At 42.6% G+C, this 26,640-nt stretch overlaps 1 protein-coding gene across 3 annotated transcripts in view; it reads left to right on the top strand.

Moving 5' to 3' along the window:
- The window catches only part of dtx2 (deltex 2, E3 ubiquitin ligase), an 86,695-nt gene that overhangs the window by 41,106 nt on the left and 18,949 nt on the right, over nucleotides 1-26,640 (top strand). For 2 of the 3 annotated variants that reach the window (XM_043718749.2, XM_043718747.2), the window contains exons 3-4: nucleotides 7,778-7,836; nucleotides 20,373-20,528. In XM_043718749.2, coding sequence (XP_043574684.1) covers nucleotides 7,778-7,836; nucleotides 20,373-20,528 — 215 coding nt within the window. The remainder of the gene's footprint in view (nucleotides 1-7,777; nucleotides 7,837-20,372; nucleotides 20,529-26,640) is intronic. The other variant, XM_043718748.2, reaches the window with a different exon arrangement.

Here is a 26,640-nt window from a genome sequence, read left to right as displayed (position 1 = left end):
AAAGGAATTAATTGAGTTACTGCTTCTCTGACCTGCTTCTGATGCACTAATATTCATTTTTTTTAATAAACAGAGCAAAACAATTCACAATACCTCAGTTGTAGTCTCACCAACGCCCTGTCAAGTTTAGCAAAATATTTTAACTTTATACTTCATTCTACTTGCATGACAGAACTGCATTCCATTTGCCTCTTAATCACTTGCTGTACCTGTACATGAACTGTTTGTGATTCATACACCAGAACATTCCGATCCCAATGTACCTCAGTTTTATAATCCTCTCTATTTTAATAATCTACTGTTTTGCAATTGTTCCTGCCAAAGTGGTCAGGTTCACATTTTTTTTTCTCACATCATAGTCCATCTGCCTAATTTTTACACTCACTCAAGTTTGCAAAGGAAAATAGATAGATCACGTCATGGTCACAGAGTCCTACAGCACGAAAACATGTCATCTTCACTTTTCCTGTCTTCTTGCCGTCAGCAAATTTAGCAACCATGTTATGTTGATTTTTTTAGCATGTTTGGTGTCTCCATCCAAATTATTGAGAAATTGCAAATACTGAAGGCCCTGCACTGATTCTTGTGGTACCCCATTTGTCACCCCTTTCCAAACCAAAAATGACTCATTTATGCTTACTGTCTTTCTCCTGTTAGGACTGATAGAGTATCTGTTAACTAACAAGTTGTACCCTATGCCATGACCTTTTATTTTGTGTAATAATCTTTAATATAATACACCTTGTCATGTGCCTTTTCAAAATATTCTCTTTATCCACATTTGCTGTTAGATCCTCAGAATTTCCTTCTACAAAGCCATTTTGATTCTGTTTGATTGCATTGCTTTTCTGTTCAGTGGCACTATGTGGGAGGAACATGTTGAATTTTGTTGATACACTTGTGCCAGGCAACGAATATATCTTGATTGACCCTTGTCTCATACATAACAATACTTGGACAATATCAGAATTAACTGTGGACTGCTTCAGTATGTAAGCAGTCCTAAATGGTGCTGACCATTACTCAATCATCAACAAACATTCCCCTACTGAACTTACAATGAAGAGAAGATCATTCATGAAGCAGCTGAAGGTGATCGGGACCTTGGACATTACACCTAAGGACTTCCTGCAGTGAAATCCTGAGGCTGAGATGACTGACATCCAATAACAAACGTTTTCCTTTGTGTTAAATATGATTTTGTGGAGACTTTTTTTTCCCCCAGTTTCATTAACTCCTTTACTAAGGCACATTCCGTCAAGTGGACCTTGATGTTAAGAGCAGTTGCTTTCAACTCACCTCTGGAGTTAAGTTCTTGTATTCATATTTGGACCAAAGATTAAATGGGTTCAGATTTGCCTCTGGCCATACCCGAGTGCTTATCATTGAGCAGATTATTGCTGAGTAAATGCCACTGGATACCACTGTCAACAATACCTTCATCACTTTGCTGATGATTGAGATATGGCAATGATTTGTTGAGTTGGGTTTGTCCTGCATTTTGCAATTAGGACATAGCTGGGCAATCTTCCACATTGTTGTGTAGATGCCACTGTTGTAGCTGTGCTTGTAGAGCATGGCTAGGCTGCACCTAGTTCTGGAGCCTTCAGTGTTATTGCCAGACTGTACTGTTGTCAGGAACCCAAAGCCTTGGCAGTATCGAATGCCTTCAGCCATTTCTTGATAACCCATTAAGTGAATTGAATTGTGGAATTGAATCTGTGGTGCTAGAAACCTCAGGAAGAAGTCAAACTAGATCATCTACTTGGTACTTCTGGCTGCAAGTGGTTACAAATGCTCAACTATGCATTGAATATGGAGATGTTTGAGGAAGAGCAACCGCTGCCTCTGGTTAGCTATTAATTGTCTGCCCTTGTGTAGGACTGTAGAATTTTAGGTGTGATCTACTGGATGTAGGTTTGCTTGGCCAAGACTGTTGCATACTACTTGTGCTGTTAGGTCTACTTGTGTACCACTGTCACTTCAACACGTTAATGCCTCATTTTTTGCTATGCTCCTTGTATGCCCTCCATGCTTCATTTGAAGCACAATTGATGCCCAGCTTGATATTAATGGTGGAGTGGGAGATATGCCAAGGCAAGTGATTGCAGATTCTAGTTAAATACCGTTCTTTTGGCTACTGGTAGATGCCATGTTTTAAGATGTTTGAGTTCACTCAGATCTATGACATTTAGCACTATGGTAGGGCTGCACAACATGATTGAGGGTGTTGTCCATGTGAAAGTGAAATTCTGTCTCCTTTTCTGGACTGCTGCATCTACAGATAGATTGGTGAGGATGAAGTTAAGTATGTCTTGTCCTTTTGTTGGTTTCCACGTCACCTGCCACTGACCCAGTGTAGCAGCTATGTCCTTTGAGCAGACCGTGTCCTAATCAGTAGTGGTGCTACCAAACTTCTTTTGATGAAGTCCCTCATCCAGAATGTGTTCTGTCCCCTTGCTACAGTCCATTGTTGCTTCCAAGTGCCGTTGAACATGGAGGAATGTTGATTCATCAGCTGAGGTGGCAGGGGGTGGTACCAGGGGACTGGAGAGTGGCGAATGTTGTGCCCCTGTTCAAAAAAGGAAATAGGGATAACCCTGGGAATTACAGGCCAGTTAGTCTTACTTCGGTGGTAGGCAAAGTAATGGAAAGGGTACTGAGGGATAGGATTTATGAGTATCTGGAAAGACACTGCTTGATTAGGGACAGCCAGCACGGATTTGTGAGGGGTAGGTCTTTCCTTACAAGTCTTATTGAATTCTTTGAGGAGGTGACCAAGTATGTGGATGAGGGTAGAGCAGTGGATGTAGTGTACATGGATTTTAGTAAGGCATTTGATAAGGTTCCCCATGGTAGGCTTATGCGGAAAGTCAGGAGGCATGGGATAGTGGGAAGTTTGGCCAATTGGATAGAGAACTGGGTAACCGGTCGAAGTCAGAGAGTGATGGTAGATGGTAGATATTCAACCTGGAGCCCAGTTACAAGTGGAGTTCCGCAGGAATCAGTTCTGGATCCTCTGCTGTTTGTAATTTTTATTAATGACTTGGAAGAGGGAGTCTAAGGGTGGGTCAGTAAATTTGCAGACGATACGAAGATTGGTGGAGTTGTGGATAGTGAGGAGGGCTGTTGTCGGCTGCAAAGGGACTTGGATATGATGCAGAGCTGGGCTGAGGAGTGGCAGATGGAGTTCAACCCTGTCAAGTGTGAGGTTGTCAATTTTGGAAGGACAAATAAGAATGTGGAATACAGGGTTAACAGTAGGGTTCGTAGTAAGGTGGAGGAGCAGGGGGATCTTGGGGTCCAAGTTCACAGGTCTTTGAAAGTTGCCACTCAGGTGGATAGAGCTTGTAAGAAGGCCTATGGTGTATTAGCGTTCATTAGCAGAGGGATTGAATTCAAGAGTCGTGAGGTGATGTTGCAGCTGTACAGGACCTTGGTAAGGCCACATTTGGAGTACTGTGTGCAGTTCTGGTCGCCTCATTTTAGGAAAGATGTGGAAGCTTTGGAGAGGGTGCAGAGGGTTGCCTGGAATGGAGAATAGGTCGTACGAGGATAGGTTGAGAGTTCTAGGCCTTTTCTCATTGGAACGGTGAAGGATCAGGGGTGACTTGATAGAGGTTTATAAGATGATCAGGGGAATAGATAGAGTAGACAGTCAGAGACCTTTTCCCTGGGTACAACAGAGTGTTACAAGGGGACATAAATTTAAGGTGAAGGGTGGAAGGTATAGGGGGAATGTCAGGGGTAGGTTCTTTACCCAGAGAGTGGTGGGAGCATGGAATGCGCTGCCTGTGGGAGTGGCAGAGTCAGAATCATTGGTAACCTTTAAGCGGCAATTGGATAGGTACATGGATAGGTGCTTAAGCTCGAACAAATGTTCGGCACAACATCGTGGGCCAAAGGGCCTGTTCTGTGCTGTATTGTTCTATGTTCTATGATAATGAGCAGCATATTTTTCTGCTCATATTTAATCTGATATCATGAGACCTAATGGGTTGTGGAGTCAATGTTGAGGACTTAGGGAATTCCTCCTATCATGTACAACTGTGCTGCCACCTCTAGTGGGTACTTTCTGGTATGCCATATAAACAGGCATGGAGTAGCTGTTGTGTTAAGCATTATGATAATGCTTAACACAAGATTAACATAAGAGACCTGACCATGACTATCAAGTCATTGCTTGACTAGTATTTGAGACAGCTCTACCAATTCTGGCACAAGCCCCCAGATATTAGCAAGGAAGACTGCAACTCCACAGGGCTAGATTTTCCCATGTGTCTGCTCCATGGAAAGCAGAGTCATGGATTTTGATTTTCTTTTAAATTACAAAAGAAAAGCACAAATGGGTAGAGTCAGGCACTCCAACACAAGATTTTAGTTATTGCTTTTAGTTGTTGGAGTTTTGGGATTGAAGCTGCTGGATGCAACACCCTCTCTGCTGCTGTAATAAGTTTGAGTTCTCTCTCTGCTGCTAGATTCATGCTTTGTTTTTCCTTTCTTCTGGACAAAGGAGATCACAAGTGAGAGAAATTTGTTTGGTGGAATTTTCCTTTGCCAAGGGTGTTTTAGGAAACACAAGCAAGTTGCTGGAAAGGTTGAGGAGGTCTGGCAGTATTGTGGAGAAAAAGGAGTTAAGGTTTCAGGTCGAGTGTTCCTTCCTCAGTTTAATAGAACAGAGTCACTTGCTGGCCAGTACCAAGGGCATTTAAGAACCAACATCATGGCTGTGAGGCATGTCAGGTAAAGGTGGCAGATTTCCTTTGTTAAACAACATTAGTAAGCCAGAAAGGTTTATGACAGTCATTTGATAGCCACCATTATTGATACAAGCTTTTAATTCCAGATTATTAAATTGAATTTAAATTCCACCAACTGGCATGATCTGTACTCTCCGTGCATTAACCAAGGGCCTCTGGATTGCTAGTCCAATGAAGTTACCATAACACAACTGTCTCCCCTGATCTAGCTGAAGCACTTATTTGGAAAGTGCAACGTTCGCCTGATGAGTGTAACACTAAAACAGAAAGATCTTGATGGGAACAGAAATTGCTGGTGGAACTCTGGTCTGGCAGCATCTGTGGAGAGAAAGTTGAGTTAACGTTTCAAGTGTAATGACCTTTCTTCAGAACTGGTGGTAACTAGAAAACCACAGTATTTATGCTAAAGAACAGGAGAAGGGGTGCAAAGAGTGAGAGGATAGGCAGAGATGGAGCCCAAAGAGAGTGAGAAACAGTTGGCAGGTAAAAGGGATGGATAACAATATGCTCAGGAGAAAGAGAAAAACTAATAATGTGGACCATAAGTCAGTGGAAATGGCTGCGCTAAAAACAGCCCATGGCATTATGGGGTCTGGGCTGTGAGGTGGGTAAAGGAGGTTAATGGGGCCCTTGGCTATGTCTGACACACAGGTGATGAGTCTGTAAATTATTGAACTTGATAGTGAGTCCTGCAAGCTTCAGGACCCTCGAAGAAAATGAAGTGCTGCTCTTCCACTTTGCACTGAGCCCTTCTGGGCCACTGCAGCAGTCCCAAGGCAGAAATGTTGCCAGCGAATATGGTGGTGTGTTGAAGTAACACCTAGAAGGTTACCATTTTTACAAACAGAACGCAGGTGTTCAACAAAGCATCACAGTTTGTGTTTCATCTCCCCTGGAAAGAGGAGGTTGCGTTGTGAGCAGCGATTATTGTAGATGAAGTGAAATGAAGGTAAATCGCTGCTTCACCTTGAAAGTGTGTGTGGAGCCTTGGATGGTGAGGATGCAGGATATAAATGGGCAGGTGTTGCATCATCTGAGATTGCATGGGAAGGCATAGTGGGAACGTCAGGTACTGATGAGGAATGAACCAGGGTGTCTAGGAGAAAATGTTCCCTGCAAAATGCTGACAAGGGAATGGAATGGAATATGCGTCTGGTGATGGCATCCTGCTGGAGCTGGTGGAAATGATGGCTTGTGAAACTTTTGGATGCAGATGCTGGTGGGGTGGAAAATGAGGACAGTGGGATCTTATTAGCTTTGTGGGAGGGGAGAGAAGGGGTGAGGGCAGAAATATAGGAAATGGGCTGGACACAACTAAGGGCCTCGTCAATCAGGCAGGAGTAATTTCCTCATTTCAGGAAAATGGTGGATATTTCTGAGGCCCCCCCCCTGCAGAAGATTTTCGTGGTGTTGGCTCACCATTCTTGGAGGGAGGGTTGGTCTTTGAGCTAGGGGTGATCAAAATCAGCCGGGTTTCCCAATCTTGATTGTTGTCCAATGATTTCTTTAGCAATTTTATATGAAGATCTTTCGACTGACCTTGTTATAAATATGCAATATACAAGTCAGACCAAATGTTTTCCCTTTGACAAAGAGTCAGTTAGACTCGAAACGTCAGCTCTTTTCTCTCCTTGCAGATGCTGCCAGACCTGCTGAGATTTTCCAGCATTTTCTCTTTTGGTTTCAGATTCCAGCATCTGCAGTAATTTCCTTTTTCTCAACGTTTTCCCTTCTGTTATACCAGTAACTGCTCAAAATGTATATGTCTTTGTCATAGTGTGATATTTTTTCTCACTTTGAAACAATATGAAGTTCAAAGCTTCACAATTTCAATTTATAATCTATTTTTATGAAAAATGATAGTGACTAAATAGCTACTAAAATTAGCTCTTCCTCCAGATTGTCATATTGGGACCTTTTTGAGCTGTTACTTTGCACTGCATCTAACAATTCTAACCATTCTTGTGCAGTCAGTGTTTCCTGTTTGGAGGTTTCTGCAAATAACTGTTCCGTAGAGAGAACACTTCCTTTGGTGTCACTGTCAAAACAGTCATGCAGATGAATTGTTTATGGGGTTTCGTTCCTTGCCCTGATAACACAGGACAATACTGAACCTCACATGTCAGCCTGACTTGGTATTAGGATGTCAGGAATTGGGAAAGAGAGTGGGAAAAGTGTCTTAATGCTAGGAGTTGTGAGGGAGTGGAATGCCCAGAATCAGTGATTTAATCAGAAATTATTGACCGTGCTTGCATTTATATAGTCAAAAGGTGTGGTGCTGGAAAAGCTCAGCAGGTATGGCAACATCTGTGGCACAGGGGAGTCTATGTTTCAGGCATAAGCCCTTCATCAGGATTGTGGAGGGAGAAGGCAGCTGTGGGATAAATGAGGGGGGTGGGGTGGGAGAAGGTAGGTGGGATGGTGATAGGTGGATGCAGGTGGAAGGTAATTGTGATCGGTCAGCTCAGAGTGCAGAGCGGATAGGTGAAAAGGAAGATGGACAGGTCAAGAGAGTGTGCCAAGTTGGAGGTTGGATCTGGGATGAGTTTGGGGGAGGTGAGATCTGGAAACTAGTTAAGTCAATGTTGAAGCCATGTGGTTGTCTGGTCCCGAGGTGGAAGATGAAGCGTTCTTCCTCCAATTGGTAGGTAGCTTTGATTTGGCGGTGGAAGAGGCCGAGGATTTGCATGTCCTTGTGGGAGGGTGAGTTAAAGTGGTTGGTCATAGCAGGGTGGAGTTGTTTGGTGTGTGCAGACCAGAGATGATCCCTGAACTGCTCTGCGTGTTGGCATCCTATCTTCCCAATGTTGAGGAGGCCACATTGAGAGCTACAGATGCAGTAGATGAGGTGGGTGGAGTAGTGCCTATAACAAAAAAATATACCAAGATGCTTTATAGGATAAATATCAAATGTCAACAGTCCCATTATTCTGCTTGTGTTTAGTATGATAAGTGGTTATTATTTATCTTGTTCAATCCCAATAACTTGCACTGCATTTGTGTTTTGTTTTTGCCAGCATTCAAACGTTGCCAGTACAGCTGAATGGTCCAAACAATGTATTCCCAGCATTTGCAGGTAATCAGTTGACTTATTAATGATATGCGGGTGATCAGTAAAATGACCCCAGAAGCTCCAGATCCTGTGAAAATACAAAGGGAATCTGTCATTGTTTGCATCTTCTAAAGTAGTAATGTCTTCTCAATATTAAAGTTGTCTTGATGGATTTCTGATTTATAGGGCAGTATACTTTCAGTCTTTGAAACTTGTACAGTTGGTTCTGCTATAATGGTGGCTCCAGTGGTTAGCACTGCTGCCTCACAGCACCAGGGACCTGGGTTTGATTCTAGCTTTGGGCGACTGTCTGCATAGGTTTTCTCTGGGTGCTCCGGTTTCCTCCCTCAGGCAAAGGATGTGCAGGTTAGGTGAATTGGCCATGCTAAATTGCCCATAGTATTCATGGATGTGTAGGCTAGGTGCATTAGTCAGGGGAAATGTATGGTAGGTGAACGGGTCTGGGTGGGATACCCTTCAGAGGATCGGTGTGGACGTTTTAGGCCAAATGTCCTATTTCCACACTGTAGAGATTCTATGATAACGTGGTAGTTCCATTCTTGTGCAATCCACGTTATAAGAAAATTGTGTAATAGCCACTGAAACTAATGGGGCCAGAACCACATTATACCCAATACATGCTTTAAAAGTTTGCACTTTAGAAACTGTACCCCCATTTCGTCAATCGTGTTGTAGAGAATTTGCATTAACGAAATGCATGTCATAGCAGAAAGACCTGTATCCAAAAAGTAACCTGACATGGTGCAAAAACATCATGTTCCACTGTTAATATTCTGTCAAACAAGACACATGAGAATGGTTCCTTCTCCATCAGCCCAGTTACTGCTGAACCAGCTGATCTCTTGTCAGTTCTGTGGCAGAGCTAATATAGTTGTCTTCAGTAAATCAAGATTAGAAGATGTAAATAAGGATTACTTTGAGCTCTTAATCCTTTTAAGTAAATCGCTGTTGGCTGCCCCTCAATTCAACAAAGATGTCTTCTCGGGATTGAGGGTTTCAGCTGTGGATCTCCATATGACTGAACAGGCCAGTTCTCAAATAAATACACAGGTTTTGAGCAAGTCACAATTGTCATGGAGTAATAGAGATGTACAGCATGGAAACAGATCTTTCGGTCCAACTCGTCCATGCCGACCAGATATCCCAACTCAATCTGGTCCCACCTGGCTCATATCCCTCCAAACCCTTCCTATTCACATACTCATTCAGATGCCTTTTAAATGTTGCAATTGTATGAGTCTCCTCCACTTCCTGTGGCAGCCCATTCCACACACGCACCACCCTCTGCATGAAAATGTTGCCCCTTAGGTCTCTTTTATATCTTGCCCCTCTCACCCTAAAAGTATGCCCTCTAGTTCTGGACTCCCCGACCCAGGGAAAAGATCTTGTCTTTTTGCCCTATCCATGCTCCTCATGATTTTATAAACCTCTGTAAGGTCACCGCTCTGCCTCTGACGCTCCAGGGAAAACAGCCCTAGTCTATTCAACCTCTCCCTGTAGCTCAAATCCTCCAATCCTAGCATCATCCTTGTAAATCTTTTCTGAACCCTTTCAAGTTTCACAACATCTTTCCGATAGGAAGGAGACCAGAATTGCACGCAATATTCCAACAGTGGCCTAACCAATGTCCTGTACAGCTGCAACATGACCTCCCAACTCCTATACTCAATACTCTGACCAATAAAGGAAAGCATACCAAATGCCGCCTTCACTATCCTAATAATCTGCAACTTTACTTCCAAGGAGTTATGAACCTGCATTCGAAGGTCTCTTTGTTCAGCAACACTCCCTAGAACCTTACCATTAAGTGTATAAGTCCTGTTAAGGTTTGCTTTCCCAAAATGCAGCACCTCGCATTTATCTAAATTAAACTCCATCTGCCACTCCTCAGCCCATTGGTTCATCTGATCAAGATCCCATTGTAATCCGAGGTAATCTTCTTCGCTGTCCACTACACCTCCAATTTTGTGTCATCTGCAAACTTACTAACTATACCTCTTACGCTCACATCCAAATCATTTATATAAATGATGAAAAGCACCGATCCTTGTGGCACTCCACTGGTCACAAGACTCCAGTCTGAAAAATAACCCTCCACCACCACCACCACCACCACCTTCTGTCTTCTACCTTTGAGCCACTTCTGTGTCCAGATGGCTAGTTCTCCCTGTATTCCATGAGATCTAACCTTGCTAACCAGTCTACCATGGGGAACCTTGTCGAATGCCTTACTGAGGTCCATACAAAACACGTCTACTGCTCTGCCCTCATCAATCCTCTTTGTTACTACTTCAAAAAACTCAATCAAGTTTGTGAGATGTGATTTTTTTTAATTAGATTCCCTACAGTGTGGAAACAGGCCCTTCGGCCCAACAAGTCCACACCAATCCTCCGAAGAGTAACCCACCCAGACCCATTTCCCTCTGACTAATGCACCTAACACTTTGGGCAATTTAACATGGCCAATTCACCTGACCTGCATATCTTTGGACTGTGGCAGGAAACCGGAGCACCCGGAGGAAATCCAAGCAGACATGTGGAGAATGTGCAAACTCCTCACAGACAGTCGCCCAACGCTGGAACTGAACCTTGGACCCTGGTGCTGTGAGGCAGCAGTGCTAACCACTGTTGACTATCCCTATAAGACCATAAGACATAGGAGTGGAAGTAAGGCCATTCGGCCCATCGAGTCCACTCCGCCATTCAATCATGGCTGATGCGCATTTCAGTTCCACTTACCAGCGTTCTCCCCGTAGCCCTTAATTCCCCTAGACAACAAGAATCTATCAATCTCGGCCTTGAAGACATTTAGCGTCCCGGCTTCCACTGCACTCCGTGGCAATGAATTCCACAGGCCCACCACTCTCTGGCTGAAGAAATGTCTCTGCATTTCTGTTCTGAAATGACCCCCTCTCATTCTAAGGCTGTGTCCACGGGTCCTAGTCTCCTCGTTTAACTGAAACAATTTCCTAGCATCCACCTTTTCCAAGCCATGTATTATTTTGTACGTCTCTATTAAGTCTCCCCTTAATCTTCTAAACTCCAACGAATACAATCCCAGTATCCTCAGCCGTTCCTCATATGTTAGACCTGTCATTCCAGGGATCATCCGTGTGAATCTCCGCTGGACATGTTCCAGTGCCAGTATGTCCTTCCTGAGGTGTGGGGACCAAAACTGGACACAGTACTCCAAATGGGGCCTAACCAGAGCTTTATAAAGTCTTAGTAGTACATCTCTGCTTTTATATTCCAACCCTCTTGAGATAAGAGACAACATTGCATTCGCTTTCTTAATCACGGACTCAACCTGCATGTTTACCTTTAGAGAATCCTCGACTAGCACTCCCAGATCCCTTTGTGCTTTGGCTTTATTAATTTTCTCACCATTTAGAAAGTAGTCTATGCTTTTATTCTTTTTGCTAAAGTGCAAGACCTCGCACTTGCTCACGTTAAATTCCATCAGCCATTTCCTGGACCACTCTCCCAACCTGTCTACATCCTTCTGTAGCCTCCCCACTTCCTCAGTACTACCTACCTGTCCACCTAACTTCGTATCATCGGCAAACTTCGCTAGAATGCCCCCGGTTCCCTCATCCAAATCATTAATATATAATGCGAACAGCTGTGGCCCCAGCACCGAACCCTGCGGGACACCGCTCGTCACCGGCTGCCATTCTGAAAAAGAACCTTTTATCCCAACTCTCTGCCTTCTGTTAGACAGCCAATCCTCAATCCATCCCAGCAGCTCACCTCGAACACCATGGGCCCTCACCTTGCTCAGCAGCCTCCCGTGTGGCACCTTATCAAAGGCCTTTTGGAAGTCTAGATAGACCGCATCCACTGGGTTTCCCTGGTCTAACCTACTTGTTACCTCTTCAAAAAATTCCAGCAGGTTTGTCAGGCATGACCTCCCTTTACTAAATCCATGTTGACTTGTTCTAATCAGACTCTGCTCTTCCAAGAATTTAGAAACCTCATCCTTAATGATGGATTCTAGAATTTTACCAACAACCGAGGTTAAGCTGATTGGCCTATAATTTTCCATCTTTTGCCTTGATCCTTTCTTGAACAAGGGGGTTACAACAGCCATCTTCCAATCATCCGGGACCTTTCCTGACTCCAGTGACTCTTGAAAGATCTCAACCAATGCCTCTGCTATTTCCTCAGCCACCTCTCTCAGAACTCTAGGGTGTATCCCATCGGGGCCAGGAGATTTATCAATTTTAAGACTTTTTAACTTTTCTAGCACTATCTCTTTCGTAATGGCAACCATACTCAACTCAGCCCCGTGACACCCTTTAATTTTTGGGATATTACTCATGTCTTCCACTGTGAAGACTAATGCAAAGTACTTATTAAGTTCTCCTGCTATTTCCTTATCTCCCATCACTAGGCTTCCTGCATCAGTTTGAAGTGGCCCAATGTCTACTTTTGCCTGTCGTTTGTTTCTTATGTACTGAAAGAAACTTTTACTATTATTTCTAATATTACTGGCTAGCCTACCTTCATATTTGATCCTCTCCTTTCTTATTACACTCTTAGTTATCCTCTGTTTGCTTTTGTATCCTTCCCAATCTTCTGATTTCCCATTGTTCTTAGCCACTTTATAGGATCTCTCTTTTTCTTTAATACATTTCCTGACTTCCTTTGTCAGCCAAGGTTGTCTAATCCCTCCCCAGTTAATCTTTCTTTTCTTGGGAATGAACCTCTGTACGTGTCCTCAATTATACCTACAAACTCCTGCCATTTTTGCTCTACTGTCTTCCCGGTTAGCCTCTGCTTCCAGTCTATTTTAGTCAGTTCCTCTCTCATGCCCTCATAATTACCTTTATTCAACTGTAACACCATTACATCTGATTTTGCCTTCTCCCTTTCAAACTCCCAGACTGAACTCTATCATATTATGGTCGCTACTTCCTAAGGGTTCCCTTACTTTAAGATCTTTTATAGAGTCTGGTTCATTGCAAAGCACTAGGTCCAGAATAGCCTGCTCTCTTGTGGGCTCCATGACAAGCTGTTCCAAAAAGCCATCCTGTAAGCATTCCATGAATTCCCTTTCTTTAGATCCACTAACATTATTTACCCAGTCCACCTGCATATTGAAGTCTCCCATGATCAATGTAACCTTGCCTTTCTGACATGCCTTCTCTATTTCCCGGTACATGTTGCGTCCCTGGTCCTGACCACTGTTAGGAGGTCTATACACAACTCCAATTATGTTTTTTTTGCCTTTGTGGTTCCTCAATTCCACCCACACAGACTCCACATCATCCGACGCTATGTCATTCAATACCATAGATTTAATTTTGTTCTTAACTAACAAGGCAACCCCACCCCCTCTGCCCACCTCTCTGTCTTTTCGATAAGTTGAAAAACCATGGAGGTTTAACTGCCAGTCCTGACCCCCCTGTAACCAAGTCTCTGTGATGCCTACTACATCATAATCATTCACTATTATCTGTGCCATTAGTTCATCGGCTTTGTTATGTATGCTACGAGCATTCAGGTAAAGTGCCTTAATGCTAACTTCCTTATCATTAGAGATGTTGGAAGTCATATGTCCTAAGTTAGCCTTGCTTTTTACTGCATTCTCAGTCTGCCTCAATTTTAAATCCGCCTGGAAACATGCTATCCTGCTGCTTACCTTGCCATTTACCTCCATACTCCCTGTCGTTTTCACTTTCCCTTTCTCCCCCCCCCCCCCCCCCCCCCCCCAACTCAGAAGTTTAAAGTCCTACTGACCACCCTATTTATCCTCTTCGCTAGAACATTGGTACCTGATCGGTTCAGGTGGAGACCGTCCCAACGGTACAGATCCCCCCCTGTTCCAAAACTGATGCCAATGCCCCATGAAGTGGAATCCCTCTTTCCCACACCAATCCCTAAGCCACGTGTTTACTTGCCTAATTTTCTTGTCCCTATGCCAATTGGCACGTGGCTCGGGCAGTAATCCGGAGATTATGACCCTTGAGGACCTGTGCTTCAATTTCCTGCCTAGTGCTTTGTAAGGCCCAAACAGGTCCTCCACCCTAGTCTTGCCTATGTTGTTGGTACCAACGTGGACCACAACAACTGGATCCTCCCCCTCCCGCTCCAATATCCTTTCAAGACGGTCGGAGATGTCTCGCACCCTGGCAGGCAACACACCATGCGAGACTCCCAATCCGGCTTGCAAAGGATACTATCTGTCCCCCTAATTATAGAATCTCCTATAACCACTACTTGTCTATTAGCTCCCCCCTCTTGAATGGCCTTCTGCACCATGGTGCCTTGGTCAGTTGGCTCATCCTGTCCAGAGCCCTTTTCCTCATCCATATAGGGAGCAAGAATCTCGTACCTGTTGGACAAGGTCAAGGGCTGAGGCTCCTCCACTCTTGAACTCCGGTTCCCCCTACCTGCCTCACTTACAGTTACACTCTTTTGTGCCTGATTGAGGATTGAGGCAAGATAATCTGCCCTTGCCTTTCCCGCCTCAGGCGACTCTCTGTGTGGAGTTTGCACATTCTCCCCGTGTCTGCGTGGGTTTCCTCCGGGTGCTCCGGTTTCCTCCCACAATCCAAAAAAACTGTGCAGGGGTTAGGTGAATTGGCCATGCTAAATTGCCCGTAGTGTTAGGTGAAGGGGTAAATGTAGGAGAATGGGTCTGGGTGGGTTACGCTTCGGCGGGTCGGTGTGGACTTGTTGGGCCGAAGGGCCTGTTTCCACACTGTAAGTAAGTAATCTAAAATACATATACAGCCTGTCCCTCAGGATTCCCTCCAACAACTTGCCCACCACTGACGTCAGGCTCACTGGTCTATAGTTCCCTGGCTTGTCCTTACCACCTTTCTTAAACAGTGGCACGATGTTAGCCAACCTCCAGTTTTCCGGCACCTCACCTATCGATGATCCAAATATCTCAGCAAGAGGCCCAGCAATCACTTCCCTGGCTTCCCACAGAGTTCTCGGGTACACCTGATCAGGTCCTGGGGATTTATCCACTTTTATGCGTTTCAAGACATCCAGCACTTCCTCTTCTGCAATATGGACGTTTTTCAAGATGTCGTCATCTATTTCCCTACACTCTATATCTTCCACATCCTTTTCCACAGTAAACACTGATGCAAAATACTTGTTTAGTATCTACCCCATTTTCTGCGGCTCCACACAAAGGCCACCTTGCTGATCTTTGAGGGGCCCTATTTTCTCTCTCGTACTCTTTTGTCCTTAATGTATTTGTAAAAACCCTTTGGATTTTCCTTAACTCTATTTGCCAAAGCTATCTCGTGTCTCCTTTTTGCCCTCCTGATTTCTCTCTTAAATATACTCCTACTGCCTTTATACTCTTTGAAGGATTCACTCGATCTATCCTGTCTATACCTGACATAAGCTTCCTTCTTTTTCTTAACCAAACCCTCAATTTCTTTAGTCATCCAGCATTCCCTTTACCTACCAGCCTTTCCTTTCACCCTGACAAGAATATACTTTCTCTGGATTCTTGTTATCTCATTTCTGAAGGCTTCCCATTTTCCAGCCGTCCCTTTACCTGCAAACATCCGCCTGCAGTCAGCTTTTAAAAGTCCTTCCCAAATACCGTCAAAATTGGCCTTCCTCCAATGTAGAACTTCAACTTTTAGATCCCGTCTATTCTTTTCCATCACTATTTTAAAACTAACAGAATTATGGTCGCTGGCCCCAAAGTGCTCCCCTACTGACACCTCAGTCACCTGTCCTGCCTTATTTCCCAAGAGTAGGTCAAGTTTTGCACCTTCTCTAGTAGCTGACCTCCATATACTGAATCGAGGACAATACTGCTAACCACTTGACTATCCCTAATCAGCCCTTGCCTTTCCAAATACATATACTGAAAATTTTCTTGTACGCATTAAACAAATTCCTCTTCATTCAAACCCTTAACACTATGGTAGTCCCAGTCTGTGTTTGGAAAGTTAAAATCCCCTACCGTAACCACCCTATTATTCTTACAGATCTCCTTATAAATTTGTTACTCAATTTCCCTCTGACTATTAGGGTGTCTATAATATAATCCCAATAAGGTGATTATCCCTTTCTTATTTCTCAGTTCCACCCAAATAACTTCCCTGGATGTATTTCTGGGAATATTCTCCCTCAGTACAAAATTCGCCACTTCCCCTACTCTCTTGCCTCCCTTTCTGTCCTTCCTGTAGCATTTGTATCCTGGAACATTAGCTGCCAGTCCTGCCCATCCCTGAGCCATGTTTCTGTAATTGCTATGATATCCCAGTCCCATGTTCCTAACCATGCCCTGAGTTCATCTGCCTTCCCTGTTAGGCCCCTTGCATTGAAATAAATGCAGTTTATCAGTCCTATCTTGTTCTCTGCTTTGTCCCTGCCTGCCCTGACTGTTTGACTTGCTTCTTTTCTCAACTTGTACCAGTCTCAGATTGATTTCTTTCCCCACTATCTCCCTGAATCCCACCTCCTCACCTTACTAGTTTAAATCCATCCATGCAGCTCCAGCAGATCTCCCTGCCAGTATATTAGTCCCCTTCCAATTTAGTTGCAATCTATCCTCCTTGTACAGGTCACTTCTACCCCAAAAAATATTCCAGTGATCAAGGAGCCTGTCAACATTCATATGATGAATGCTCAATTGTATAAGTTGGCCTTTGTGATTTATTATCATACTTTGTGGCTTAGTGAACCTTTTGGGGGAGATCTAGAAAAGTAATATTTGTTTAAGAGCACTGGGTCATGCACTAATATGGGTTTCAAGAAGTAAAAGTAAAGTACTCTTTATAAAGGATAAGGGAGACCCAAGGGGCAACTTTTGCGCACACAGGGTGGTACGTGTATGGAATGAGCTGCCAGAGGAAGTGGTGGAGGCTGGTACAATTGCAACATTTAAGTCATCTGGATGGGTATATAAATAGAAAGGGTTTAGAGGGATATGGGCCGGATGCTGGCAGGTGGGACTAAATTGGGTTGGGATATCTGGTCGGCATGGACGGGTTGGACAAAAAGGTCTGTTTCCATGCTGTACATCTCTATGACTCTGTGATTCTGTAACTCAGTGGTGGTCCATTTCTCTGATACAGTAAGTTGTATCTCGTATGAATCTATATACTGTTAAAAGCAAAGCTAGTACTAGGGTGGAAAGGAAAAAGAGCATAGTCAGATATGACAGCAATAAGAGTCCAGAAGAAAATGAGGACTGCAGATGCTGAACAGTCCGAGTCGAAGTGTGTGACGCTGGAAAAGCACAAGCAGGTCAGGCAACATCTGAGGAGCAGGAAAGTCAACATTTCAGGAGTAACCCCTTCATCAGCAAGGGTCTAGGTGATCTCCATCTAGTTTCCAGTTAGGCAAAACCACAGAACAATACTATCCATTAGATGGCTCCAAGAAGACTGGAGGTGCAAAGAACATGGGAAATAAATATTGTGAAGCAATAGAGTCTGTTATTTTGAAAGTGGGCGAGAATACATTTTAAAGCATTATTGGAGGTGCCCTGCAATACCTTTTTGTCTGTGTTATACATTATTTTCAGAATGGTTGGTTAGTATTATTAATTCCTAAAAAGATGTGTTCTGTTTTCTACAACTTCAATATATCAATGTATAAAATATTTTTTTCATAGATTTCATCATTGAATACTTTTCATTCAGGAGATGTGGGTGCCACTGGCTCGGCCAGCACATATTGCCTGTCCCTGATTGTCCTTGAGAAGTTGATTGAGAGTCATTGTCCTGAATTGCTACAATCTGTGAAATGTAAATACACCCATAAAGCTGTTAGGTATGAAGTTCCAGGAATTTACCTCAGTGATAACTGAGGAACAGGGATATAATTCCAAGATTAGATGGCGTGAGATTTGAAGGAGGTAGTGTTTCCAAGAACTTGCTACCCTTTCCAGAAAGTACAGGTCACTCATTTAGAAGGAATCATCAAAGAAGCTGTGCAGCACTGCTGCAGTCCAGGCATGATACTCAAGACTGTCGATTGAGGTGCCAGTCAAATAGGCTGATTTGTTCTGGATGGTGTAGGGCTGCTTGTGTCACTGGGGCTGTACTCCTCCAGACAGATGAAAAATACTCTTACATTCTTTACTTGTATCTTGTTGATGATTGCAGACTTTGGGAGCTGGGAGAGGTGTCATGCACAGTTCATATTTAGTGTAGCTCACTTTCTGAAAACTTGCCTGAAATTAAGTCTGAAAATTTTCATTAGCTATTCTTCATGATTGGACTACTTAGTTTGCCTGGTGTACAATATTTCCTTTTTAGAATGCTATAAATCCACTATTTATTTGTAAAGCCATGCTCAAAACTTGCACGAGGGATACCAAAACATGAAGCCTTAATATGCTCATCTGTACTGCCTCTGCCAACATAGAAGAATTAATCAGCTGATTGTATTAATGTCTGTAGTCAAAAAATGTGCTGAACGTTCATTTGTCAGTACAATATAATTTCACAGCCCACGTTATTTTATTCTTTCATAGCACGGTTACCTGATCGTGGCTCCTCGTAAATGACTATAAAGGAGACCGTTTCAGGCAAACACTGGATATTTAGCAGATGTTCATGTCAATGGCAGAACTGTCTCTCCTTAGCAAAGGCAGGATTAGACTGAGTTTTCACTTCAACATTTGCATTCCAAGAAGTTTTCCGCAGCAATATAGAGCTGCCACGGTCACTGTTTTGAAGTGATTCACTGAGATGCTGGACCAATTATTGAGATCCTGCCAGAATATCAAGGTACTTAAATATTGAGGAATTGGGAAAGCATATTTGTTTTTATGGTGCTCGCAAATATTTTGCTATAAGATTTTACCTTGCTCTTCAAATATATTCAACTTTTTTAAAGTAAACTGTAAAAGTAATGAGTGAAAACAATGATCTGAGGTAAACCTTTGGAGCGTTAATGTGTTGCTTAATTTCAAGGCTATAAATTTTACCTGAAAATGAAATGGAATGTTTATTTAACATAAATGCAGTATCAAGAGTGGATTCATAACAAATGGTTCAGAGCTCCGGTTTCCGTTGCTGCCTAATTAGTCGAAAAGCATCATCCTCTGGAATCGTGAAGTTTTTCAAGGAGCCAATGAAGAATCAATTTACACTGATAGGAAAATCTAATCACTATACTTAGTTCCAAGCATCTGATCTTCCCTTCTAATTTATTATCTTTTATATTGGTATCTGTTGCTGTATCATTCCAGCTTATCTCCTGCCTAGATCTCCCTTTTCAAAGCACAGTATCTAAACCGTTCTCAGTCCACTGTGTGGTTTGATCTGCCCAGTGCATTATAAATATTCCTCCTAAATCTTAGCACAGTTATATCATCTGACTGTGTGCTCTGACATTCATATTTGCTTCTTAGATGTCCTTACACACGATCTAAACATTGAAAGTGATGCAGTTTGACATATAGTATTGCAGTTCCTTGAAGGAGACAATCATTGGTGCATTGTTATATACTTTTCTACTAAACCTTCGAACTTCCAAACTTTTGTTTTTAACTAAACAGCTTTTGATTGCATTCAGATTTCTTGTTGATTCTTTCAAATTGACCTGATCTGCTTGCATCATCCCTTAAACACCCACGGCATCCTTTCGAAATTTGACAAGTGACTTTCAAAGTAAGCCGGGTGTTTTGTTTGTTATTACTATATTTCAATTCCCAAATTTTTTGCATGAATAGAGTTTGGATTGAGACTGTATAGACTACAAATGCTGTGCTCCAATGAAACACTGACTTCATTAACTATGCCACACTCAGGGTAGTTGAATCATAGCAGCAGTTTGATTTCTCTTATCAGAAGAGTGAGAAATTCTTCTCCAGCATGCATTACTGTTTAGAGGAATTTCTGCCTTTTCATTGGAAACATTTTCCATCCAGTTGAGAAAAATCAGAAGAGTTTGCCGAGGAAGTTGCTCAATATACTGCTTTAATTCCACAATTCTGATCAAATGAACAATTGGAAATTAGATTATCTGAGAGGGAAGTGGATTGGGGCAGTCCTATAGAGAGCACCTGCACCTAATATCGAAGTTGAAATGCTTTTTCAAAAAGAAAATGGTTGTTCACCCTTTCTCATGAAAACAAATGCAAACCACAGGATGATGATCATAATCGGAGTACCAGTGTCAGAACCTCTAGGTGTTGATGTTTTCATTGGATTTTAAATAGACAATGTGGTTATTTCATGTTAGAACTCTTTCTGTGCTGCAGGAAAACATTATCTGAATGGAAATGTTCTCTGATTCAACAGTTTCAGAAGATTCTGCTGTTGCCATAGTATTTGCACAGCTTTGCTGCCCTTATTGCTTGTTCTGTGGGATTTTACTCACTTGGTCTCTTTCAAATCACTGATGAAGCCTACAATGTTTAAACTAATTGCACTTTTTTTAGTCTAATGAAATCATTTGTCACTTGGTGATTTGAATTTTATTTAGTTCTGTTGACTTTCCTTTATTTTCTCTGGTTCCTTTTTAAATTTATTTTGTGTGCTTTATTTTGTTTTTTTTTACCATTACCCTTGTGCATGCTGATGACCACTGAACCTCTGTAGGCATGACTGCAATTCTGATGTGTGCTGCTGGACTGCCTGTGTGCTTCACCCGCGCAACTAAACCTGTACACAAACCTGACTCAAGAAAAAGCGGTAAAAAACTCAGCACTGCCCAAGATAAATCATTTAGGAGATCGAAGAAAGTATCCAGAAAAGGTAGTTAAATAAAGACATTTCCTATCTACATCTAGTTTTAATCTGTTTTCTGTTGCTCAGTGGGGAGAAGTCTCAAATTTTGTTGTAATGGCATTTTTTTTTCTTTTCATGTGTGATACTCCAACCAATCCCAGAAATTTTCTGAATTTGAATATTTTTGACTGATATACTTTTGGGACCGAGCATGGATTGTAGGTGTCAAGTGTGGTCCTGCACTAACTTCAGTGTAACCTTAAAAAGTAAAACCACAAATGCTGGAACTGCAGAGTAGGTTTATGATCCAGCAGTGTATGATGTTTCAGCCATGCCCCAATCAAGGAGCATGCCAGAAATGTTAACCCATCCCTCTCTTTCAAGTGCATTTCTGGCATTTCTATTTCCGGACTATTTTGGGTTCAGGCAAAGGTACCAAAACTTCATCTTTGTCTCTTGGTCACTATATTCTTTTGTACAGGTAAGTAATATGAATTCTTACATGTTGACTTAAATGTTGAAGATCAACATTTATTTTATGTTTCCATATGTGTCTCGTAATGTGATGTTTATCAACCAGTGACCAATCATGTCAGATTTTATCCTGTGAGGTGCTATTCCTTAACGAACCCCATTCTCAAGTTGAAGGCAGAGTACAGTCTTGTATATTGGCTACAGCAAAATGCATGCTACCATCCTTTTGAATGAAAAACCATCAGGTTTTTGTTTGAAACAATTGTGTATTTGTTGGAATTTTTGCAAATGCAATTTTATAATTCATGCAATTCTTTGTACAAGCTATATCTGATTTTTGTTTTAATCATATTTAGTTTTCTCGTTATACCTGTGCAATCATAAAATGGTTATGCGAACAGCACAGGAGGAGGTCATTTGGCCTGTTGTATTCATATTGCTGTCTGCAAGAGCAACTCACCTAGTCACTGCTGTTTGTTTTTTCCTCATAACACTTTAATTTCTTTCTCCTTAAATAATTCTTCAATTCTCTTTTGAAGATCTGGATTGAATCGGTCTCCATCATGCTTTTGGGCAGAGAATTTCAGATTCTAATTGCCATTGCACCTTTTGCAAATCCCCTTTAAAATGATGTCCCTTGATTTTTGATTCTTCCTTGCTTAATTTTAACAGATCTTCTCTCTGAGGAGAACAGATCTAGTTTCTCCAGTCGAGCTACACAACTGAATTTCTTCATTCTTGGAATAATTCTTGTTTGTTTTTTACATCATCGTTAATGCCTTCACATCTTTTACTAAAGTGCCCAGAACTGGATTATGTTTATCCTGCAAACTTCATGTGGCCTTTAAATGTTTTACATTTATCAGATATTGTCATTATAGTTATTTGATAAATGTACCGTGCAAACAAGGTATATGTCAGGAAGATTATAATTTGCCATGCACCAATTTTCACATGCAAGGAATGAAAAGTGAGAGATTTTTCTGAGAGTATAAAAGGACTGACAGCATAATAATAATTTATATTGTAGTTTACTGACCCAATCTGACAGTGCCACCTTAGCTGGTGCAGTAGTGAAAATCCTGCGCATCTTTATCTCCTCCTGGTGCAGGCACGTAGGGGTAAATCCACGGAGAATTGCATCAATTTCAGAAGTATCCATCCTAGTGGCTTTAGTGGCAGCACTCTGGGAACTAACTGAAAGGGATTTTTTAACCTCAAAAATATAATTTATTCATAAAAATATTTTTATATAAATAGTCACTGAAATTTGCGGTTCTGTATAGTAACGTGAAGAAGCAAATACATTGGATTTGAATATCCAACAAACAAAGGCATTTCTCACTTGTACAAGATTATATTTACATATGTTTGAGGCATCAGGAGGATCCGATAACCGCATGGACCCTCCTTGAATTTCAGCAGAAAGACTTTAGATGTTGGCTTTTCCCCACTACGCCTTGGCGGTGGCCTCCCAAGCTTTAGTGTGTCCCTCAGCACTTAGTCCTGGAACTTGAAATGTGCCAGTCTGTAACACTCGGTCAAGGTCAACTCCTTGCTTTGGAAGACCAAGTTTTGGGCAGACCAAAGAGTGCCTTTCACTGCGTTGATGGTCCTCCTGGTGCAGTCAATTTTTGTCTCTCTGCGTCCTGGGAGCCGGCCGTAGAGCACAGAGTCCTGCTTCATGGAGCTGCTCAGGACGAATCTCAACAAACACCACTATATCTCTTTTTGACACTTCTTTCACAAAGGCACATTACAGCAGTTTGTGTGACAGTGTCTGCATCTCCCCCCCCACCCCCCAACCCCCCCAAATAACTTGGCAGCCACTTCAAGGGAAGCATGCGATGGGATAGTGTGTCCAGGTGTACATGAAGCCTCTCAGAGGTGGTGCCCTTCTCACCACTGGCCAAGCGACGTCTTGGTGCTTGTTGGGAAGTTCTGTTGATGAGGCATTCTGCCAAGTGATTTTGTCAATCTGCCCAGGGAACAACCCGACAGGGTCCACACTCTCCTTTTCCTGCAGGGTCTCGAGGAGGTGCTGACCACTTCCTGATGGACTGGTGGTCAAAGATGATTTCCTTTGCAAACTTCTCCACAGAGGACCAGTGACACGAATGGTCCAACTGCTTGGGCTTGGTTACAAAGCCCGACCCATCCTTCGCAACCCCAGGGATAGTTAGAACCTGCCTGACTGGGATCTAGTGCATGTCAGGAGTGTATCCAAACTGGATTGTTTTCCAAATAAATCGTTATCTTCTGTTATAAACTATCCCATTGCAGTGATGGTCACCTTACTGAATAAAAGTGTGAATATGCTGTCTGAAGCCTTGGCAAGATGCACAAGCCTCTGTCTTGTACCACACAAGATTCCCAGCTTACACCAGTTTATCTAATATTAGCAAGACAGCAATCAGCATTAACCTCATCTCTGTGCTAAAGAGTAATTAATCAGTCCTTCGGGCCCTTGTTAGAAGTCCGTTTGCATGGATATGCAGAGAGAACAGGATTAGAGTCTGCTGTGGTTTTCTGTCATGAGTTTCTTGCAAGCATCTACTCTTCAGGATCCCATAACATTGGCCCCTTCTAGAAACCAAAGCTCAATCCTACTCCTGCGGTTCTTTTGTTTTATTTAATTCAGATTTGTAGTTTGGTCACCTGTGTGTGTACAAATTATGAGCAGTTTAAATGATTCTCAGACAAATTTTTTTCCTGTTCTCATTCAAATCTAATATATAATTAAATAAGATTGATTACTAAATGGTAACACTTGCTTGTCTGCACCTCATTTAACTTCACAGCAAGTTGCTGGTTCGACCCTGTAGCTCCTTTTGTAGGATTCTAGTGCTATTTCTATACAACTTGCATTCTGCACTTTGAGTCTCTGAATTCTTCATTCAGCCTAGTCTTATGTTCTGTTAGACTTCCATTATTCTGATCTTTAAATTGGAACAAGACACAAGACAGATCATTTGAAATCAATCTCCAAATTAATTGTGCTTTTTATGACTCTCATAAACTTGCATTATTTAACATGAGAGTCTTACTTGGACTTCCATTCAATATCATCCTCCTAACTCTTAAGATTCATTGTTATTTCAACTTCGGTAATTAAGCGCACACAACCTCTGGAGCATTTGCTTTATCAAAAGATCATAACTCAATGCATCCACTCTTGTCACAAAAATGTAGCACAGTCTTAGCATCAACATGATAACTGTAAACTACTCAACCATGTCATTAATTCGTGGGTTATTTATTATACATTTCAATTATACAGAGAAAAATAAACATGGTCTTTCTAGATAGTAATGAAAATGATCCAGCAGTACAAGAGTGCTAAGAGCTTTTCATTTTCAGACTTGAAAGCTCATCAGTAACAATGACTGTGAAACCATCATCAATTTGTTGTGAAAACCCATTGGAACACTACTGTCCTTTTTAGGGAAGGAAATCTACCACCTTTACCTGGTTTGGACTGTGTCTGATTCCAGACCCACAGCAATGTGGGCAACTCTTAGCTACCCTCAGAAGTGGCAGATGGAGTTTAATTCAGATAAATGCGAAGTGCTGCATTTTGGAAAAGCAAATCTTAGCAGGACTTATACACTTAATGGTAAGGTCCTAGGTAGTGTTGCTGAACAAAGAGACCTTGGAATGCAGGTTCATAGCTCCTTGAAAGTGGAGTTGCAGGTAGATAGGACAGTGAAGAAGGCATTTGGTATGCTTCCCTTTATTGGTCAGAGTATTGAGTACAGGAGTTGGGAGGTCATGTTGCGGCTGTACAGGACATTGGTTAGGCCACTGTTGGAATATTGCGTGCAATTCTGGTCTCCTTCCTATCGCAAAGATGTTGTGAAACTTGAAAGGGTTCAGAAAAGATTTACAAGGATGTTGCCAGGGTTCGAGGATCTGAGCTACAGGGAGAGGCTGAACAGGCTGGGGCTGTTTTCCCTGGAGCGTTGGAGGCTGAGGGGTGACCTTATAGAGGTTTACCAAATTGAGGGGCATGGATAGGATAAATAGACAAAGTCTTTTCCCTGGGTTTGGGGAGTCCAAAACTAGAGGGCATAGATTTAGGGTGAGAGGGGAAAGATATAAAAGAGACCCAAGGGGCAACCTTTTCACGCAGAGGGTGGTACGTGTATGGAATGAGCTGCCAGAGGATGTGGTGGAGGTTGGTACAATTGCAACATTTTAGAAGGCATTTGGATGGGTTTATGAATAGGAAGGGTTTGGAGGGATATGGGCTGGGTGCTGGCAGGTGGGACTAGATTGGGTTGGGATATCTGGTCGGCATGGACGAGTTGGAAGGGTCTGTTTCCATGCTGTACCACTCTGACTCTGAAATGACTTAATGAACCACTCAGTTATCACCACCAACCCCTCAATGCCAATTAGGGATCGGCAGCAAATTTTGGTCATCCCAGTGACACTCTCATCCTCTTTTTTAAAAAAAATGTAAAGAATTTTATTTAAATGTTAATGTAAATGTGTCGAGGTCAATGGCTGTCACTATGAAATTCCATCACTGTGTGTTTTGGAGTCAGCAGTGTATAATGTGAAGATATTGCTTAGCTGGTGTAGTAGACTCCACTCAGATGCTGTTGAGTTAAAGAGCAAGAGGGAGTATAAGAGCAAGCTGACCACAAAAGATCCATCATGAGGCAGGAGTTAAAACTACTTAAGTTGTCGAAAAAGATGGGAAGCCATGTTACACAGGGTGTGCTGCTAGTGTCTCTGTGTTCATGTCTGTGAACTCGGGAATCCGTATCAAATTTCACTAAATTGTTGGATATAGTTAATAATGGAGGATGGTGACAATAGAAGAAGACATTAACTAATAAACTTGAAGAATGGGTACACAAACTACAATGTAGATAGGTGTGCATTAGTAGGTTTATGTAATGAAGACTAAGGAGGCCACATACCCCTTGGGGGACCAATGTTTAAATAGAGCTGTTAAACCTAGAGATCTAGGGGTACAAACTTGAAAATCACTTAAAGTAGTGCCATAGGTAAATAAGTAGACAAGCAGGAGGCTGGAAGAGCCCAGCTAGCCAGGCAGCATCAGGAGGTGGAAAAAAGGGGGGTGGATAGGTGCAGTCTCATTCACTGTGACAATGGAGGAGACCGCGGCTGGTCATGTCGGACAAGGAGTGGGAAGGGGACTTGAAATGGGAAGTGACTAGGAAGTTAGACTTGCCCGTACAGGCCTGATTGAGATGCTGTGCGAAACGTGCCCTTAGTTTATGTTTAGTCTCACCAGTGTAGAGAAGACTACATGGGGAGCACAGGTTACAATAAACTAGGTTGGAGGAGAGGCAGGTGAACCTCTGTCTCACCTGAAAAGACTGTTTGGGTCCCTGGATGGAGGTGAGGGAGGTGGAATGCTGGCAGGGTTTGCACCTTTGACGATTGCGGGGAAGGTACGGTGTGGGTGGGGGGGGGGGGTGTGGTGTTCGGGGGAATTGGTGAGGAGGGTGGCGAGAACCAGGAGTGGCAAAGGGAATGGTCCTTGCGGAATGCAGAGAGGGATGAGGAGGCGAAGACGTTCTTGGTGGTGGGGTCTAGTTGAAGTTGGTGGAAGTGTTTTAAGAATGATCTGTTGGATGCGTAGACTGGTGGTGTTGAAAGTGAGGACAAAGAAGGCCCTGTCTGTATT

This window comes from Chiloscyllium plagiosum, unplaced genomic scaffold, assembly GCF_037043375.1.
Source record: "Chiloscyllium plagiosum isolate Xiang-an unplaced genomic scaffold, Cpla_swu_hap1 HiC_scaffold_31, whole genome shotgun sequence".
Classification (NCBI taxonomy): domain Eukaryota; kingdom Metazoa; phylum Chordata; class Chondrichthyes; order Orectolobiformes; family Hemiscylliidae; genus Chiloscyllium; species Chiloscyllium plagiosum.
Note: the sequence above shows the minus strand (reverse complement) of the source record. Positions and strands in the feature narration are given on the sequence as shown.